Source organism: Eurosta solidaginis, chromosome 5 (assembly GCF_040869045.1).
Source record: "Eurosta solidaginis isolate ZX-2024a chromosome 5, ASM4086904v1, whole genome shotgun sequence".
Classification (NCBI taxonomy): Eukaryota; Metazoa; Arthropoda; class Insecta; order Diptera; family Tephritidae; genus Eurosta; species Eurosta solidaginis.
The window spans coordinates 225,579,740-225,601,687 of NC_090323.1; the positions used below are offsets into that span (position 1 = coordinate 225,579,740).

General features: G+C 37.3%; 1 protein-coding gene across 7 annotated transcripts in view; it reads right to left on the reverse strand.

Annotated features, from left to right (window-relative positions):
- Positions 1–21,948, reverse strand: part of shep (alan shepard) — a 643,094-nt gene that overhangs the window by 503,733 nt on the left and 117,413 nt on the right. For all 7 annotated transcript variants that reach the window (XM_067788649.1, XM_067788646.1, XM_067788651.1 and 4 more), the window contains exon 2: positions 17,153–17,452. In XM_067788649.1, coding sequence (XP_067644750.1) covers positions 17,153–17,452 — 300 coding nt within the window. The remainder of the gene's footprint in view (positions 1–17,152; positions 17,453–21,948) is intronic.

Here is a 21,948-nt window from a genome sequence, read left to right on the forward strand (position 1 = left end):
TTTCATCATACATAAGCCATAGCTCTGCTCACTTGAAATTTATTACAGCCTCCCCAAGAATACCAATGGAAACTGTTAAAAAAACATATTTCCGTTAACATAAGAATAACAATGAAAGCTGTTGGTATGGCCGCGATGTCATTGGCAAGATGGTCTTAGTGCGCTGTGAGCATAATTTCCTCTTTTAAATTAGCTGATGCATTTGCGTAATATTGACAGTTGCTCGCTGTTGAAAGTACCATGAAACCAGTTCTCTTAATAGAAAAATCAGTTGGACCGATTGAATATCTGTAATTTTTACATAATATTGTTAACTTAAGACAAACAATTCCTATTCTGTTGAAATGACTAATAAAATTTCTTCTCTTGACTCAAAAACTCGATTGAATTCCCGATAAATTTTACCAAAACATCTGTTAATTAAAGTAAAACAAACCTGATTTATTGATATAATAGAAAAATTGCACAATTTGCAGCATCCGATAGTGTAGTTAGTTTCACAACGGACTTGTGAACCTCTTCATTTCTATTCGAAATAACTGCTATAACATCCGCAAAAGTTTAACAAACTTTTTTTTTTAACACTTCCTTATTAATATAAAAGCGGGTTATTTTAAGTCACTTAAAGTGGCATGAATTATTTGCAATAAAAAATACTTATTGGTATTAAATTTTTGTCTGCAATTACTCTGCCGCTGCTGTTGTTGAGATTGAGAAATTGCTTTTCAGCTGCATTTGTTAATTTTACGTGTGTTTGTATGTATGTGTAATTGTGTGTGTGTATGGATATTTAACAAACTTTTTTAATATATTGTACATTCAACTGTGGCTTGTTTTGGTCGACGACAGCTTGCGCAGTGTGCCAACAAAAAATAAAAAAATAGACGAAACTACTATAACTTTTGCAAACTGATTTTTTTGTTCGCTTTTATTTTTAATACTCAGCGTGCTTTGCACACAGAGTATATAAACTTTGACTGGATAACGGTTGATTGTACAGGTATAAAGGAATCGAGATAGATATAGACTTCCATATATCAAAGTCATCAGTATCGAAAAAAAATTTAATTGAGCCATGCCCGTCCGTCCGTCCGTCTGTCCGTTAACACGACAACTTGAGTAAATTTTGAGGTATCTTGATGAAATTTTGTATGTAGGTTCCTGGGCACTCATCTCAGATCGCTATTTAAAATGAACGAAATCGGACTACAACCACGCCCACTTTTTCGATATCGAAAAATTCATAAAACCGAAAAAGTGCGATAATTCATTACTAAAGACGGATAAAAATGGAAAATTAGTAAAATTTTGGACAATGGGTGTGGCACCGCCTACTTTTAAAAGAAGGTAATTTAAAAATTTTGAAGCTGTATTTTGGCAGTCGTTGAAGATATCATGATGAAATTTAGCAGCAACGTTACTACTATTATTATATATGTGCTAAATAAAAATTAAGAAAATCGGATGAAGAACACGCCACTTTGAAAAAAAAATTTTTTTGAAATCAAATTTTAACAAAAAATTGAATATGTTTACTGTATATAAGTAAATTATGTCAACCTTCAACTCCAGTAATGATATGCTGCAACAAAATACAAAAATAAAAGAAAATTTCAAAATGGGCGTGGCTCCGCCCTTTTTCATTTAATTTGTCTAGAATACTTTTAATGCCAGAAGTCGGGTAGGGGCATAGATCCTATGACGGTAACTGTTCTCTGTGAAAATGGGCGAAATCGGTTGAAGCCATGCCCAGTTTTTATACACAGTCGACTGTCTGTCCTTCCGCTAGGCCGTTAATACGATAACTTGAGCAAGACAAAAAATATATATCTTTACTAAACTTAGTACACGCACTTATCTGAACTCACTTTATCTTGGTATAAAAATAACTATAAACACGCCTACTTTTTCGATATCGAGAATTACGAAAAATTAAAAAAATTTCATAATTCTATACCAAATACGAAAAAAGGGATGACACATGGTAATTTGATTGGTTTATTGACGCAAAATATAACTTTAGAAAAAACTTTGTAAAACGGGTGTGACACCTACCATATTAAGTAGAAGAAAATGAAAAAGTTCAGCAGGGCGAAATCAAAAGCCCTTGGAATCTTGGCAGGAATACTGTTCGTATTTACATATATATAAATAAATTGGCGGTACCCGACAGATGATGTTCTGGTCACCCTGGTCCACATTTATGGCGATATCTCGAAACGGTGTCCACCTGTATAACTAAAGCCCACTCCCTTTTAAAATACTCATTTACACCATTCATTCGATACCCATATCGTACAAACATATTCTAGAGTCACCCGTGGTCCACCGTTATAGTGATGTCACGAAAAGGTGTCCACCTATAGGCCTAAGGCCCACTCCCTTTTAAAATGTTCACTAACACCTCCACTTGATACCAATGTCATACAAACACATTCCAGGGTTACCCTAGGTTCATTTTCCTAAATGGTGATTTTCCCTTATTTTGTCTCCAAAGCTCTCAGCTGAGTATGTAATGTTCGGTTACAACCGAACTTAGCCTTCCTTACTTGCTATATTTGGATTTTTCGCTCAAATAATTTTTAATATATTTGCGGAATTATAAAGAACACATTGAAGGATTCATACATATGGATGTACATTTTATACATGCAGCAAATATAGTTTTCACAAAAAAAATTTCAATATTTTGCTGTGAGTTCTACTTTGTTCGGTTAATATTCGTTCGAAGGCATTACAAATTTTAACGGTCATCTTAGAACCAAATGGCGTTATCCTCCACACAGCTTGTACGGAAGGGAGTGTCCCTCTTTCTTAAACTGATTGCTTTATTTCTCATAGTGAAATATCCTTCCCCTGCCCTGATAGAGGTTATGTATTTTCGCCTTCCTGTCATTAAATTCAACTGGGTACCTAGTCCGGAAAAATATTCTTTTCTAAAAAGTAATAATAGTAAAGAAGTATACCTCTTATTAGATCAAATATGCTCCATTTCCATATGGTGTCATGGGTAGCTGAGAAAGCCTATTTGTAATCTGTATATTTTGTATTATGTTGTACTTGTATATAGTCCTCATCTCCAGTTAGTGGGAATGAATGTTTGGATGCGAGGATAGTTCACTTTTGTAAAAGTTGACATTAAAGCATTCTCTTAGGAGTAATGCGATCTCTTCAATGTTTGAAGTTGACATAAAAGCACCAAGGAAGATTGTATTAGCGTATAACGATCAATCTATAGGAACCAGCCAAGAGCGAAGAGTCTGGCATAACATCTAGCCCTTAATGGGGTTGGTGATCTACATAAAATAAGATACGTTTTACTTTCAAGCACCATGAGGTAAGGTTATTTTTGACAGATACTGAAGTTTAAATAAAATAAATAAATGAAAGGCGCGATAACCTCCGAAGTGATTTTTGGCCGAGCTTCTCTTCCAATTTGCGTCGTGCTCCGTTTAGTTTGTCCTACAAATTTGCGGAATGGGGCCTATTTGTTTAATGCAGACTCCGGATAGCATCTGCAGAGCAGATGAGTTTTCACTAAGAAGCTTTTCATGGCAGAAATACGCTCGGAGTGCTTGCCAAACACTGCCGTGGGGCGACCCCGCTTAGAAAAATTTCCTTCTAACTTGTTTCTAAATTTTGATGTTGCTTTGCTCGGGGCGTGACCCCAGGAGCACGCTAGTATTACACCACGACGGCCGCTCACGTTTAGCTAAGCATTTTATTGTGAAATATCTTACCGAAACCCTTGTAATATCATTGTTTTTGTTGTTGCACTACCTGATGGGCAGGAAAAAAAGTCAAACAACGTTTCTAATCTCTGGACTCCTAATTCTTTCAAGATACCTTCAACCTAACATTATTCTATCTTATATATTATTTCAAAATCTATAAATAAAGTTTTGGCTACAAAGGTGGAGATCCATGCTATTAGCGAGCTTTGGGCATTGTTGGTCGTAGTGCTTTTGTTTGGCTATATTTTATTAAAATAATTTGTTAAAAATAAACGATTGTGAGCACACAAAAAAATCTATTTGTAACATGGCACTATTGTGAATATTTGATTAGATTAACGCTGCATTACCGGCAGTTGCTAACATTCGGCAGATGGCAGTGCAAGCGCATGTACGTTTTTATTGATAGCTTATTGATTAGAAGAACCGCTGATTTACGTTGATATTTGATACTCCTCATTTCGAGAATAACTAAATCAGAAATTCGAAAGTTATTAATTTTTTAATTTTGTGCCTAACTCTCGACATCTTTAACACGCATATGTATATGTTAGGAATGACGATTTGCTGGATTTTATGTCTCCCGTGATTTTTGGGATCCGAAAGTTTAATCCCGGGACCAAAGCTGTGTATATTCTTTATGTGTACAAAATTTATAGGGCTGTTTGTAGGTCTGTATAAAACCCTTAGTAATCAATAATAAAATAAACCGTGCAATCGATTTTTATTTTTTTGTTCCGTAGTATAATGCTTGTTTGGCTCTTAAAAAGGGGATTCTTTTAAAAACATTTTTCAAATATTTAATTGGATATTAAAATGCTATTTTGAACAATCTCGGCACTAAAGTGCAATAATCCAACTAACAAAACCGGGCTCCTAAAATTGACATTCTTAATGTGTATGTAGTATTACTAATTCTTTATTTATGAAATCAATATTTATACAAACTGCAAAAAAGAGAAATATTAAAATAAATTATTGAATTAAATGCAGTGAAATTTATGTATATATACTAATAACAACTTTCTACTTGCAAGGGTCGGTTTTACAATCTCTAGTTAAGTTAGAAATTATCTTGAAAATAACAATCTTTCAGATAGCTTCATTTGATATTTTCATTTGCACCAACAAAAGATAACCAATTCCCACTTAAAATAAATAATTGTGAATATTTTATATAACAAATTGGGAAAATCTATTGCGAACCACAAAACAGCTGACTTTTGTTTACACTTTTGTTAACACTTTCGCCTTACACTCAAGTGACAACCTATGCTGTAGTTAGCATAGAGGAAACGAAAATGTTGATAACTGCAGGATAATATACTAACTGAAGATGTTGAACGCTTCTTAAACATACTTAGTTTAACCAACAGAAAAATTTATTTAACGTACACTCTTTCTCTTTCATGTAGTAGAGCAATCGACAGACTCTTTGCAAGTGATTACGAGCAAATTGGTAACGTTTATTTTACCAGTGAATTCTTTTGATTGCGATTGCTGGCATTAGTGGTTAGGTGATTAATACCATCATAGAGAAACAGTTGAAATCAAGACTTATTTGAAATAAATGAGCAAAAAATAAATAGGAAAAACTTCAAATTTAAAAAATGGGCGTGGAATCGCCCCTTTTATGACTAATCAATTTTCTATGTTTCGGGAGCAAAAATTAGTTCAGAATAGAACCATATGGGCATTTCCACGGTAACGAACGCGACATTTGTACGCTTTTAAGTGCGTCCAAAACAATGAAGGGAAAGTAAAAGTTTATATATATTGATATTGTTTTAAAGGGCTAACGGAGTGCTAGATTTTAATATATACGTGAAGGATCTTTTACAAATAAATACGAAGTTATAAGCAATTATAAAGGGATACGGACGCGACAAAAAATATAATTTTTTGAGGCGCATTGAGAAATATAAAAAATTCAGCAAATTAAGGATTTATTCAATTAAGTATAGAAGTAGAAATAGACGCGACACAACAGACGCGACATTACGGGCGCGACAAAATTTTCCATGAACCAGGAAATAGAATTTTTTCCATTATAACACTTCAATTTTATTTCCATTTGATTTGCGTATTAAATTTATTAATAAACTGTATTGGAACTAGAGCGTCTTTAATATCAGCTGTCACAAGTATTAGCCATGCACTTTTCATTCATAACGTCGTAGCAAACTGATGTAAGAAATAAATCAGCTTTGGCAGGAATCTTCGGTATAATCTTTGCACAGCCTTCTAGTAAAAAAATAAAATTTGCATGGTACTTACAGATACACATACTGTGTCATAAATCTTTGATTAACTGAAAGTAAGTTGGCTTAGAACGAATAAAAATAGTTTTGCAGACTTTTTCCTCGGTATATTCGGCTTTGAAAAGTTGATATGCTTCTGTTAAGGTCATAAGGATAAAAGGTTTTGAGACTACTTTCCCATTGATTAACATTGTATCCATTCTCCCAAGAGCTTGAACGCTGGTTCCATCTTGCAAAAAGAATTTTTCAATAAAATTTTCACTTTTTTTGATTACTTAGTAGTATTTTCATCCATCGATTCTGTTGGCCTAAGATATTTATTGAATAAAGAATTGAGTATAGCTATTTTTCTATTCAGGCTTTTAGGTAACGCACGCTCAACTTACAGCTGTAAATTTCGCAATTCAAATTATCAATATTATTTACGCTCTTTTTTTCCCGCAAAACTTGCTGCCTAAAACGGTCCTTTTCTTTCTTCTTTTCTAATAAATTGCTATAACTTTTCATTTTTTGCGATAATATTTTTCGGTACTCTTCCTTTCGTTTAGCTTCTTTCTTCTTGTATTCCTGCCATTTCTCGATGTTTTCTTTCATTTTCTCTCTATATTTCATTGTTATTGCTTTTCTTGTTTCTTTTGCCGTTTTTGCCATCTATAAAATTTGACTCTTGTGCAATTTCTACGACTTTATTTAATATTTAAGGTTTGCGATAACGGACGCGACGATTTTCAAACACCAATAAATTTTATTAATCGTTTTTGCAGAAAGTCAATGGCTACTTTTCTTAAGTTAAATAATTTATTTGCTTAAAGTCTGAAAGCAATTACCCTTCAACAATTTGTGCACTAATGGGAACAATAAATGGTGTTTTTCGGTAACGGACACAACATACGAATATAAGCAGAAGTAATCAAAAAAACTACCGTTATTCGATCTCCACTAAGTCTGTCTGCTTGTTAAACATTATGTTACTATCAGCAGAAGATTTTTAAATTATAAAAACATCATAGTATTACTTATATGAGTTAACCGGAGATTGTCCGTATCGCTTTAAATGTATGAAAACATTTATTTCAAGCAATTTTTAATTTTATAATTTATTTAATAATTTGGGAAAAATTTAAACAACGTGACATCAGGACGGACAAGGCGACAGCTGTTTCGATTATACCTTGTAAATCTCTTCAAATCCTTTTCTCCCGGGAGTGGGAGTCGAAACCGCACTCCTACGATAGTTGAATTGGTTACAAACGCATTCAGCTACGTCATGTCTTAGTTGTTGTAAAGTTTTTCCCAATTGCCTTCTTTCGCATATATTATCTTCTACACATCACATAATTCGTATGTAGTTATGTGTTGAAATTATGCATGTTTGTGAGGCGGTTTTCAAAGAAACTTGGCATTTGTTTTTGTTTTTGTTCTATTTATAGAACTACAACGAATTAACCAAATGTTGTCTACTTATATGAGTTGCCCCTATCGCTTTAAAAGTATGAAAACATTTACTTCAAGCAATTTTTAATTTTATAATTTATTTAATAATTTGGGAAAAATTTAAACAACGTGACATCAGGACGGACAAGGCGACAGCTGTTTCGATTATACCTTGTAAATCTCTTCAAAGCCTTTTCTTCCGGGAGTGGGAGTCGACCCCCAATCCTACGATAGTTGAAATGGTTACAAACGCATTCAGCTACGTCATGCCTTAGTTGTTGTAAACTCACTCCCGGGAGAAAAGGCTTTGAAGAGATTTACAAGGTATAATCGAAACAGCTGTCGCCTTGTCCGTCCTGATGTCACGTTGTTTAAATTTTTCCCAAATTATTAAATAAATCATAGTATTACTTTGAATAAGGGAATATACAAGGAAAAAAGTTGGTATATTTGGTCAAAAGAGTTAGGTTTTTGTAAATTTTGTTTATTTGTTGTATATTTCGGCTCAAAATTAAAAGATAATAAAAATTCTTTTATATTTATAAAGTAAACACATTTGAGATTTATTATTCATCAACAAAAAGTTTTCAGGAACAGTTTGAGTTTTGCACTCGTGGTTGACCTTTTTGTGAAAATGCCCATATGTATATGTATTATTGCGCAGCCCTGTAGCACTATTAAGCACACGAAACAGACAACAACAGCATTTCAAGTATACAGCTGGGTATGCAACGTTCGGTTTCACCCGAACTAAGACTTCCTTGCTTGTTCTATATATAGATAGAGCTGTAAAATTTTACAATAATTTTGACTCACAATCAACGATTTCCCTGCTTAAGTGATTATAACCAAGTGTGATTGGTTTCTTTTTGTGTTTTTAAAATTTAAAAACTGTCATCAGTTTGCAATGTATTATTGTTTTTTTCAATCATGCTTCGTTTGTATCAACCAGATTGCGATAAGTAAAGATACGCAATGAAATGGTATGATTGTTCCCAACATATGTATATGTAATCATTTGGAACTTGGATAGATCATCGCACTTCTGTTAGTTTACGTACTTGTTAATATTGAACAAAATACATATTACTTCTGAAGGCCATTAGCTGTTTCAAAGAAAGTTTGTGATTCATTGTGCCACTGTATTATAATACGCTACTCACCATTCTGGTACCGTATTCTTCAAAATACACTTTAATAAATAATCAAAATTATTGCTTTCAAAGATTAATTGCAATTAGAATTTTTGTGCAATCAACGATTTGAGACCAGGTATGTTTAAAGGCAATAGTTGTAGCTGAAGGCAATAGTTGTAGCAAACAAGGGATTTCAATCTCTTACAAGAAAATGACTGTATACTGTAACTGAATCAAACAAGTAAACATTACAAGGCAAGTATGATTGAAATCAAATTCTCAGAAGTGATTGAAGAAGTAAATTTTATATTATAAAATTTGCAGCCACATATGATTGAATTCTTAATATGATTGCGAAATTTTCTTTACCTTGTGATTGCAATCATATTTCAAGCCAATAGTTATTTTACAGCTTCCTTCGACAGCTATGGCATGAAGTTTTTAGTTAAAAATCGATTGCAAAAAACTAGTTTTCTCGATATCTCGATCCATGCGCCACCTAGCGAAATTTTTTTATAAAATATTGCATTGTCACCGGGTTCTGACTTACGGCTCAAGTTTCATATCTCCAGCTCACCGGGAAATTACTCAAAATCGATTGCATGGTTCCCCTCGTTTTTCAAGGATTTGTAGTTATCTCACTTAGCGCGCCACCTAGCGAGTTTTGTTTTCTCTAAATTCTATTGTCACCAAGCCTCGAACTGTGTGCCACGTTTCAAGTCCCTAGGTCACCGGGTAGTTAGTTAAAAATGGATTGAAAGATCCATGCGCCACCTAGCGAAATTTTTTGATCAAATATTGCATTGTCAACGGGTTCTGGCTCACGGCCCAGGTAGGTAGGTTGAACTGGCCGGTCCATGAGGACCTCACATAGACTGATTGAGTCCGTAGTGTTACCAGAAGTTTGTTTTAACGACAAAACTGAAAAACCCTATCAAAACCAGGACCAATGTTATAAAATAACTCCGTCCTCTTGAAAAATACTAGAAGCTTCCTAGGATTTAAGCCACTTGCTGCTTCTAGATCTGACAGCTGTATCACTCCTAATAGCTGGAGTCTTAGCCTGGCAAGTGCAGGGCACGAGCACAGAACGTGCTCGATCGTTTCCTCCTCCAACCCGCACTTCCTACATCTGCTATCACTGACCAAGCCTAGTTTAAAGGCATGTGACGCCAGAAGGCAGTGTCCAGTCAGAATACCCGTCATGAGTCTACAGTCCTCTCTTTTTAATGATAGGAGCAACTGTGTTAGTCTAAGGTTGTAAGACCTACACATAATCTTCAACACTTTCCAGCCCACGCTTGAACACACGCTTTCCTGCTTGGTCGATCATGTGCACCTCTCGCCTTCGCTTAATCTCGCCCAATCTAATTGGGACATCTACGGAGCAAGCTTCAAGGGATGCGCCCTTTTTAGCTAGTTCGTCCGCTTTTTCATTCCCATCTATTCCCATATGCCCTGGGACCCAATATAGATGTATGCTTCTCCCTGTCCCGATTCTCTCCAGAGACTGCTTACACTCTAACACGCATTTAGATGCTGTGCTATGCGAGATTATTGCCTTAATTGCTGCTTGACTGTCAACATAAAAGTTATCACGGTTGCAGCTTAAGCTATTCTCTTCCAGGGTTTCTACTGCTTTGGTTACGGCTAATATTTCCGCTTGGAAAACGCTAGAGTAATCCGGCAGCCTGTAGGATCTGCTTATTTCCGGATCAGCGCAGTATACCGCAGACCCTACTCCTTCCACTACTTTGGAACCTTCGGTGTACACATGTATCGCCTCCTCCGCCATTTGCGCACCCTTGCGCCAACCGTCCACCTCTATTGTGGCCTTAAGATCTCCCTCGAAGCGCAGATAGGGAATCATGTAGTCTGTTCGTCTTGTGATTGATGACGCTATACTACTATGGCCATATGGTCGGCGCTCAAGATGCCCCGAAGCACAGAGCCTGGTTGCGGTCGTTAACGCTTTGGTCTTTGCTACCAGGTCTACAGGTGGGATGTGCAAAATGGCATACAGTGCAGCCGTCGGGGTTGTTTTCAGGGCTCCCGTAATGCTAAGCATCGGTAGTCTGCATACCCCCTCTAATTTTTTGAGGTATGTTGTTTTTTGTGTGGCTTTCCACCAAACAAGAACTCCATAGTATAGAATAGGGCTTACAATCGCTGTAAAAACCCAATGAGAAAGAGAGGGCGATAGGCCCCACGTACACCCCAGCATTCTTTTACATGCATAGAGTGCCGTTGAGGCCTTCTTGACCCTCTCCTCCACGTTGAGCTTCCATGACAGCTTACTGTCTAGGATGATTCCTAAATATTTTGTGCAAGGTTTTTCCTGTAAGGTCACCCCTCCTAACTTAGGACTGGTCCAGTTTGGGACCCTGTACCTCTTTGTAAACAAGACCATATCCGTCTTCTCCGCATTGACTTTCAACCCGACATTAGATGCCCAGGTATGAATATCGCGAAGCGCCCGATCCATCAAAGAACTAATCGTTGGATGGCACTTTCCACTTATGACAATTGCAACGTCATCTGCGTAAGCCGTAAGTTTTACGGGTCCCTCATCGAATTGCCTGAGCAGTTGGTTGATGACCAGAGTCCACAGCAGAGGTGATAGCACCCCTCCCTGCGGCGTGCCCCTGTCCACTGATTTCGTGGCCTCGTACAATCCCCATTGTGATGTAATCTTTCTGCAATTTAGCATGCAGCCGATCCATCTGATTAAGGCAGGATGTACTTTAATGTAATTAAGACCATCCATAATCGCCCATTTTGCAACATTATTGAAAGCCCCGGCAATGTCCAAGAAGACTCCTAGAGCATACGCCTTATATTCCAGGGATTTCTCTATGCTTATTACCACCCTATGCAATGCGGTGTCTACCGACTTGCCTTTGGTGTACACATGCTGTGTTGTGGAGAGCAGCTTTTCATCCACGTTGGACTTTATGTACACATCTATCAGCCTCTCAAAGGTTTTGAGCAGAAATGATGTTAAGGTAATGGGTCTATAGTCTTTGGAATACATGTGACCGATCTTCCCCGCCTTTGGTAGAAAATCTACACGAGCAGTTCTCCAAGAGTGCGGTACATGATTCAGTCGTATGCACCCATCGAATATTATTTTAAGCCATTCCACGACCGCCCTACTTGAGACTTGTAGCATGGCCGGGAATATACCATCTGGGCCCGGCGATTTAAACTTAGAAAACATCTTCACTGCCCACTCGATCTTGGTATCGGTCACCAAGCCCGGCACTACTAGCTCCGTGATCGAAGTGTGAGTGATGTCTGCTGGCTCCTCTAAACCGTCTCCCGATGGGAAATGTGTATCGAGAAGCACCTCAAGGGATTCCTCACTATTACGTGACCATTCCCCGTTCTCTTTCCTTATTAGTCCTTGGACTATGTTTCCCTTTGCTAGGACTTTTTTCAGCCGTGCTGTTTCGCTGGAGCACTCTATGTCCGTACAGAAACTTTTCCATGAGTTTCTCTTCGCCCTGGTAATTTCGCGGTTGTAGATCCTCAGTAGATCCCTGTACTTGTGCCGACACGCTTCGCTCTCCGCGGTCTTTGCGAGCTTAAACATTTCTTTTACCTGTCTTCTTAGAAGACTCAGCTCATTGCTCCACCATGGCGGCTTTGCTTTTCCTCTGAATCTTCTTAGAGGGCAAGCTTTGTTATACGCAGTCATAAGCGTCCTTGTTAGGAATTCATTCGACTCCTCCAGTTCCTCTACATTAGCAACCTCTTTGGGTTGTCCCAGTTTTGTTTCTACATGTTTCTGGAATTTAGTCCAGTTCGTTGACCTAGGGTTTCTAAAGGTTCCTCCCTTCTCTACCCTCTTTAGGGGGATGTTGAAGCTGATATACGCATAGACGGAGAAGGATGGTCTATCAAGACCCATCCAATCATACCTTGATATAACACGCTCGGAGCTCAATGCAATATCCAGAACATTGCTGGATGTTGGACCAATGTATGTAGGGACATTTCCCCTGTTGGCTATCTGCAAATTGGTTTGCAGGATGTAACAAAACAGAGATTCGCCGCTCTCGTTCGTATCTGCTCTTCCCCACACATTGTGGTGCCCATTTGCATCTGCGCCTATGACCAACCGCCCTTTGCGCCCTTCATCCTGTACTAGCCTTTTGCACTCCATCGGTGGGACCTCCGCATCATGGGCCATGTAGCAGGACGCCAGGATAAATGCCTGCTTATTCTTTTGCTCAACGGCCACCGCTACGAGATCGTCAGTGGTGTAATTAGGCAGCATATATGAATGCAGCTGTTTCCTTACCATTACTACAGCTCGCACCCGTCCTTCCGTTTGCGCGTAGTAAACGCCAAACCTGCGCGCGCTAAGTCCAGAAACCTTTCCTCCCGATGAGAGCCACGGCTCCTGGATCAGCGCCACGTCAAACGAACCCTCCTCAAGTGTTAGGAGGAGTTTGCTCGACGCCACTTTACTGTGTTGGAGGTTTATCTGTAGGACTCGCAGCACCATCGGGCTGTTTGTCCCCCTCCAGCACCTTCGTCTTGACGTCGTCGTCCTCCCCTTGCCCTTTTGGTTTAGAGTATTCGAGGCCCCCTTCAGCTTCTCGTGACTGTTGTGCAGGGTGTTCACGGCCCAAGTTTCAAGTCTCTAGCTCATCGGCAAGTTACTTAAAACTTGATCCCAAGATTCCTTGCGTTTTTTCAGGGATTTTCGTTTATCTCTATTCGTTTGCCACCTGGCGGCATTTTCTTTTCCGCGAATTGTAGTGACATCGACACGAAAACTACGTGCTAAGTTTCAAGGATCCGGATCGACGAGAAGTAAGTTAAAAGTCGATCGCGAAATTTCCATTTTAAAATTAATTTTCTGTATATCTCGATCCGTGCGCTACCTAGCAGATTTTTTTCACTTGCATTGTAATATCTCCCTGATCTGAACTATGTTCGAAACATCAAGGGTCTAGCTCAAGGGGAAGTTACCGAAAAAGACTTTTCCGTGGGTCAAAAATTCGTATGGAAATGAGGTGACAAACATGAAAGCGACTTAATATAAAGGTACAAATAAAACCGTTTAAAAAGGAACACAACGCAATTTGAACAGAACCTCTGTCTAAATCTCCTCCGATGTAAATCGCCCAAGAATTTATTTATTTGTCTATTTTTGAAATAACGTATTCATAGTTGCAACACCTTGTAGAAAAAAAAACTTCCATACTTCTACAATAGAAACCTTGCCAGATTTCCAGAGAAATTGAGCTTATGGAGCCCATATACTTCGTTAGCAGTCGACGTTTGTAATGTTAGAGAGAATATTGATAAAATAAACCTCTTTACTTCCAAAATCTGTCAAAAAAGAAAAACTTCTGCTCTATTGGTATTGTCCAAAAAAGCATTTGATGCAGTAAGCTTTAAAAAATCTCACAAATTAAGCCTAAACACCTTTTAGAGAGTTTCTATAATTTGCTCCTCCTCTATAATTTTTTCTTTCTCTAAAATTCTTCTCCTACACTGATTTTGGAACCTTTTTATAATTTTTGTATCAATTTCTGTCTTATTTTCTTCTCAACATTCTGTCCTTATTCACCTTTCTGCTCTGTAGCTGTCACTACCTTTTTCTCGTTCTCTATCTCCTCCTCCCTCTTTCCTTCCTTATTATACTCAGTTGAGCAGAGCTCACAGAGTATATTAAGTTTGATTGGATAACGGTTGGTTGTACATATATAAAGGAATCGAGATAGATATAGACTTCCATATATCAAAATAATCAGGATCGAAAAAAAATTTGATTGAGCCATGTCCGTCCGTCCTTCCGTCCTTCCGTCCGTCCGTCCGTCGGTCCGTTAACACGATAACTTGAGTAAATTTTGAGGTATCTTGATGCAATTTGGTATGTAGGTTCCTGAGCACTTATCTCAGATCGCCATTTAAAATGAACGATATCGGACTATAACCACGCCTAATTTTTCGATATCGAAAATTTCGAAAAACCGAAAAAGTGCGATAATTCATTACAAAAGACAGATAAAGCAACGAAACTTGGTAGATGAGTTGAACTTATAACCCAGAATAGAAAATTAGTAAAATTTTGGACAATGGGCGTGGCACCGCCCACTTTTAAAAGAAGATAATTTAAAATTTTGCAAGCTGTAATTTGGCAGTCGTTGAAGATATCATGATGAAATTTCGCAGGAACGTTACTCCTATTACTATATGTACGCTTAATAAAAATTAGCAAAATCGGAGAACGACCACGCCCACTTTAAAAAAAATTTTTTTAAAGTAAAATTTTAACAAAAAATTTAATATCTTTACAGTATATAAGTAAATTATGTCAAAATTCAACTCCAGTAATGATGTGGTGCAACAAAATACAAAAATAAAAGAAAATTTCAAAATGGGCGTGGCTCCGCCCTTTTTCATTTAATTTGTCTAGGATACTTTTAACGCCATAAGTCGAACAAAATTTACCAATCCTTTTGAAATTTAGTAGGGGCATAGATTTTATGACGTTAAATGTTTTCTGTGAAAATGGGCGGAATCGGTTGATGCCACGCCCAGTTTTTATACACAGTCGTCCGTCTGTCCTTCCGCATGGCCGTTAACACGATAACTTGAGCAAAAATCGACATATCTTTAATGAACTTAGTTCACGTGCTTACTTGAACTCACTTTATCTTGGTATGAAAAATGAACGAAATCCGACTATGACCACGTCCACTTTTTCGATATCGAAAATTACGAAATATGAAAAAAATGCCATAATTCTATACCAAATACGAAAAAAGGATGAAACATGGTAAGGTAATTGGATTGTTTTATTGACGTGAAATATAACTTTAGAAAAAACTTTATAAAATGGTTGTGACACCTATCATATTATGTAGAAGAAAATGAAAAAGTTCTGCAGGGCGAAATAAAAAACCTTTAAAATCTTGGTAGGTATTAGATATATAAATAAATTAGCGGTATCCCACAGATAATGTTCTGGGTCACCCTGGTCCACATTTTGGTCGATATCTGGAAAACGCCTTCACATATACAACTACCACCACTCTCTTTTAAAACCCCCACTTTAAAACCCTCACCTAATTTGATACCCATATCGTACAAACACATTCTAGAGTCACCCCTGGTCCACCTTTGTGGCGATATTTCGAAACGGCGTCCACCTATGGAACTAAGGATTACTCCCTTTTAAAATACTCATTAACACCTTTCTTTTGATACCCATATTGTACAAACAAATTCTAGGGTCACCCCTGGTCCACCTTTATGGCGATATCTCGAAACGACGTCCACCTAGGGAACTAAGGATTACTCCCTTTTAAAATACTCATTAACACCTTTCATTTGATACCCATATTGTACAAACAAATTCTAGGGTCACCCCTGGTCCACCTTTATGGCGATATCTCGAAACTGCGTCCACCTATGGAACTAAGGATTACTCCCTTTTAAAATACTCATTAACACCTTTCTTTTGATACCCATATTGTACAAACAAATTCTAGGGTCACCCCTGGTCCACCTTTATGGCTATATCTCGAAACGGCGTCCATCTATGGAACTAAGGATTACTCCCTTTTAAAATACTCATTAACACCTTTCTTTTGATACCCATATTGTACAAACAAATTCTAGGGTCACCCCTGGTCCACCTTTATGGCGATATCTCGAAACGGCGTCCACCTATGGAACTAAGGATTACTCCCTTTTAAAATACTCATTAACACCTTTCATTTGATACCCATATCGTACAAACGCATTCTAGAGTCAACCCTGATCCACCTTTATGGCTATATCCCTAAATGGCGTCCACCTATAGAACTATGGCCCACTCCCTCATAAAATACTCTTTAATGCCTTTCATTTGATACCCATGCCATACAAACACTTTCCAGGGTCTCCCTCGTTTCATTTTCCTACATGGTTATTTTCCCTTATGTTGTCACCATAGCTCTCAACTGAGTATGTAATGTTCGGTTACACCCGAACTTAACCTTCCTTACTTGTTTTTCCCTACTTTTTCCTCATTTCCTCTTTTCTTACCCTTCCTTCCTTATCACCCTCTATCTTCCTTTCTATTACTCTCTATTCTCCCACAACCATCCCTCTCTGTTCAAGCAAATTTCCGTCTTTTTGAACCACTTCCTCTCCTTCCTTTTTCCATCATTCGAACCTTATACCTCACTCTATCTCCCACTCTCCCCGGAATTTACCTCTTCCTCTCCCTATCAATCTTTCTTCTCTTTCTTACTCTTCAACCATAGATACAATTTTCAAATAGATCATTAAGTTGCTGCTTGTATACCGGCTTTTCGTATATTTCTCTTGTCTAAGTTTCTCCTATATTTTTTTTATATATGTGACCCAGTCTATGAAAAGGTGGCTTATGACTAAAAAAAAATTACTACTACTAAGAAACTGAAGAAATGCATTGTTTATCTTTAACAGCTTTTTCTCGCTATTTCTTTTTTGAGTCATAAGCCACCTTTTCATAGACCGGGCCACATATATACTTTTAATTACCTACAGCTATAATACTTTTATTATTTTATATATATTTTGTATATGAAGGACTCACCGTAGTTATTTGTGGTGTTGTTGCTGTATGTGGTGTATATGCAGCATATGCTGGTTGCGGTAATGGAGCTGTATATCTATAGGCTTGTTGAGCAACAGCAGCAGCTGCTGCGGCGGCAGCTGGAGCGTAACCTTGTGGAGTCCAACTGGCGGCACCACGATATGGAGCACCTGCTAAGCCGCCTGCTGCTGCTGGACTAGTCATAGCTTGCCTTGGGGCCCCTTTTAAAGCAATCGATGAAGTTGGTGGTGGTGCACCAGGAAAGGCTGTACGCTGAGGTGGTACTGTGGAAGAACTTCCCTGTAAATAGGAAAAAAAAGAAATTTTGTAAATTAATGATTGTTTTATTTATGTGAAAATATGTATAATTATTATATGTAGAAGAATATGCTGTTTTATGCCAGTTATTGAAAATTTAATTTAGAATTGCCGTACCTCCTTCGAAAATTGTGTTCAAAATACATAACAGTATAATCTTGGTAACAGACGGAGGCATGGTATGGTTCAGTTATAGTGGGTAATTAAAGTCTGTCTATAACCCCAGATTTTTAACATTTACTTTGCCTGCTGTTGATTGTGATGCTTACGAGCAAATGAGATCGATTGTTTGTCTTGTCCCTAATGACCGTTTTATCAAGCATTATTTCCGCCGCTAGTTTGGGGATGAATAAAAGTTAGCTCTCAATACAAACAACGTAAAATATCACTTGAAAGCTTGAAGGACGTGAGATTAACGAAAAGCCAAGTTTCCGTAAACTTTTACCAGTAGCATACGAAACGAATATAATTTTGTATGCCTTTCATGTTTTTAGTTCAGTAAGAAGTTACTTTAAAATCGATCTCAAAAGACCAAATTTCCAAATTCTTACCTAAATATTTCGATCCGTGCGCCACCTAACGGAATTTGTTTCTCCTTTTCTTAAATTTTCTCGGCGTCTTATCCTATCTGTGAAGTTTTACAATTGTAGAGCAATGAGAACTTGCATAAAAATCAATCCCAAAATTTTCTCCCATTCGTACGATTTTTCTAAATATCTCATCCAGTGTTCCCCCTAGCGAATCTTTTTGTAATCGTGTCATCGGCTGTCATCGACCTCTGAATTAAGTTTGAAGTTTCAAGTTTCTAGCTCATCGAGAAGTTACTTAAAAACTTGTTTGAAAATTTTCAAATTCTTATCTAATTATTTCGATCCTTGCGCCACCTAGCGGCGATTTTTTCCCCTTTTGTTACCTTGTCACGGTGTTCTAACGTATATGTAAAGTTTTACGTTTCTAGCTCATCGAGAAGTTACTTAAAAATCGATTGCAAGATTTGTATGAAAAGCGGACAAACATTCAACCGACCTAATATAAAGGAAGTAATAAATAAAAATTGTAAACCTTCTAAACCATGTTAACGACGCTGTAATAAATTCTTTAGCTATGTATAATAAATTTTTGGCATTTTGCGATTTTCATAGAATTTGATAAAGCGTACGAGGAAAAATGTGAAAACCAAATATCTAATTAAAAAATTTTCAAACTCATTAAATGCCGAGAGCTTCTGGCATTGTCGGTAAATTTATGCGAATTGCATGTGGCGTGCAATTTCATTATACAAATTTTACTGGCTATTTATGTGTACTTTTTTTCTGCATTTTCATATATTTTGTTATTTTTTATACAGTTACGATTTTGTCCTTTTGCCAACTATTGACGCTAGTTGCGCTGGTAAGCATTCCGGCGACCTTATTTTCAATGTCGATTAGAACGAGTAATGTTGTTTAGAGAGCAAAAATCGTTGAACATTTGTTGTTGTTGTATTGTGGCATATGTGACATGGTATCATACATATGTAAGTGCTATGTGCATATAATTTGCGAAATGGGGGCATACGTGAGCGCTGGACTAAATCAGTTAAATCACGCTTACGCCAATAAAATGATGCGAACCAGTACAGCGCGCCGAAACTGTCAATAAATACCAGGAACTTAAGGCCGCGGCGCAATGACTATTTTCATATAGATACGTTTATGCATTCCAATAACATCGCCACAATCAAACAAGATGTTGCATTTGTAAATATGAAAGAACTTCAGCCTTGGCAATTGAAGTTTATTTCGCCTTGCCGATACACATACAAAATTTCGCGAAGCAATGTTATAAAAATTCTCCCTATACAACAAAAATACTTGCTAACATATTTCGTGTCGTATTCATTTGTTTTTTATTTTTTTTTTTATTAAATTTTTAATTGCGAAAAATGTTAAAAAAGTTATCAACCAGTGGGAAAAATAATTTCACTTGCAAAGTGTGCTAACACCCTTAGCCAAAGCAAATGTCAAATTCTTCTTCTTATGATTTGCTTGCAACAAAATTTGGGAGTTGGCTACTTTTCCATATCAGATGGCGCCAGTATCGCTCAATCTACCGTTCTTCATAAGAATACGTGCAATCTACTCATAACGCATAAGCTTGTATTAAACTCATCTATATGAAAAACTGCTTATGTGACGGAGCTATTAAATTTTTTTTAAGTAGCGCAACCACTTTCTAGCTGAGCGCTTTCAGAAAACCACACTGTTGTTCAGTCGTTGAGTGCTAACTTTCTAAACGCACCGTTGAGCAGTTACGATCCACTCAACGGTTGAAGTTATGCGTCAGATTTCTCAGTATAAATTTATATATACATTTTTTTATCGCTACATTTGCTCAACGTGTTTACTCGGCTGCCTGTGTTGGTTATGACTACAATTTTTTCTCTTTATATAATGGTTAAGTTGCCTTTTGCTTAAAATTTAGGGATAAATATTTCATTTGGCAATTTGCTCAGCTCGCCGTTCATAAAACAAAATATCTATCACTTAAATGATGGAGAGATATTTGCAACGTATTAACAAAATTGCATTGGTTCACATGCTACCAAACTCAAATTATCCACCACGATGTGTACTTTTTCTAGTTAATACCTAATGCAGTTAGGTTCGTTTGAACTTGCCTATCCGTGAGGACATTATAGAGGCTGAATATGTTCATTTATTATAAAATAACTCCGTCATATAACGCGCTCCATCTTCTTCTCCTGCAACCCGAACTGCGTGCATCTTCTATCACTGAAAAGGCATAATTTAAAATCATGTGAGGCCAGAAGAGCAAGCAGTCCCCTCTTTTTAGTGATAAGTATAAGTTTTTTTTATCTAAGGTCGTTAGACCTGCACATGATCATCGAACATTTGTAATATCGCGTTTGGTTATACCCCCTTTCCTGCTTGATCTATCTTGTGCAGCACTTGCCTTCTTTTAATTGAGCCCACACAACGCTTTTATTTAATTGTCTGATCAACGTCCTAGATTGATGGGGAGTGCGATGACTAGTACCTATGACCTACCTAATTATTTTCTAGATTTTAGTATTATTGTTACTTAATGTAAGTATTGCTTTCAATAAAACCGTTTAACTTACAACATTTTTTTATTATTTTATTTTCAAGTTTTTAGCCTTTATTTAATTCCCTATTATTTCTCATTATATTTAGTTCATTGAGTGACCCATTATTACAAGGAATCTTTCTTGACAATTTGTTACAATCTAAGTCCTCAATACATAATCCTTCCAAAGACTTTACTCGACTCGGCGCCACGTATGCTTGTCTCTTCTCGAACTCCAAAATATTTTGATATCACTTCTACCGGACTGTTTGTAATATTTGTTTCAAATATGAGCCAAATCAGACACAAATACGAGTATTTTTAATATCTCAATCCTTGCGTGTCCTAGAGGAAGTTTTTTCACAAAGCAATTTCTATTCCCGTATGTAATACAAATGTGTTCTAAATATGAGCCAAAACGGACCACAAATACGATTTTTTGTAATATCTCGATCCTTGCGCCACCTGAAGGCGATTGTTTTTCATATGTCGCTTTCTATTCCCGTATGTAATATATGTTCCAAATATAAGCACTAATGAAGCAACTGGCCGGCCGCACGTATGCTACGCGTCGCCTTATCGTAGCTTAGCCTTAGAGAACTATACTGGATGAAACTGCAGGCCTGTCAAAATACCACACTCATAACAGCTATGGGATGTTAGAATACTCCTCATAAGAAAGAGAAATGAAATATTGAATAAACTGTTTCTGCTGAATACCCAGAAACCTAAGCATCCCAACAGACATTTGGTTGAAAAAGCCCAGCCTCACAGGAAGTCATCTCCGTATGAGGAAAAGGAGCATAGAATGGTCTAATATGCCACACATTGCCCGGTAAAACGCGTTCTTTCAGACACATAGCCGTTACCCCCAGTTGAAGAAAGCAGCCTATCCATGCATGTCCCCACATAACACCAACCATATTTTCAATTGCAATGTGGAACCAACCCCTTTAGCACTCTTTTCTCCTTGTCTCCAACCCTGTTGGAATAGCATGTTTCTTCAGCTTCTGGTTAGAGGATATTGATGGCATTTTATGACTGGTCACCCCGCTTAGATGGGGCAGAGCACCGCAACAACAACAAGAATAACAGCGCATTCACTTACTTTAAACTGGCAATCTATATTCCTCCATATAACAGACCATCCCCATACCTTGAGCAAAGAAAAAACTCAGTCTCCTTTCTAAAAGGCTAACCAGATCAACTCAAGCCGCAAGCCAACCCAAAGGAGGCAAGTAAATAAAGATAATTGAAAACAAATCTTATCATGAAAATCTTATTCCTAAAATCAATGACCAAGAAAGTTTGTAACCAAAACTTTAAAAAATTTCTTGAAACAGACTGCCAAGGTTGCATGCGCAACGCCAATATATTGCACAAATAAA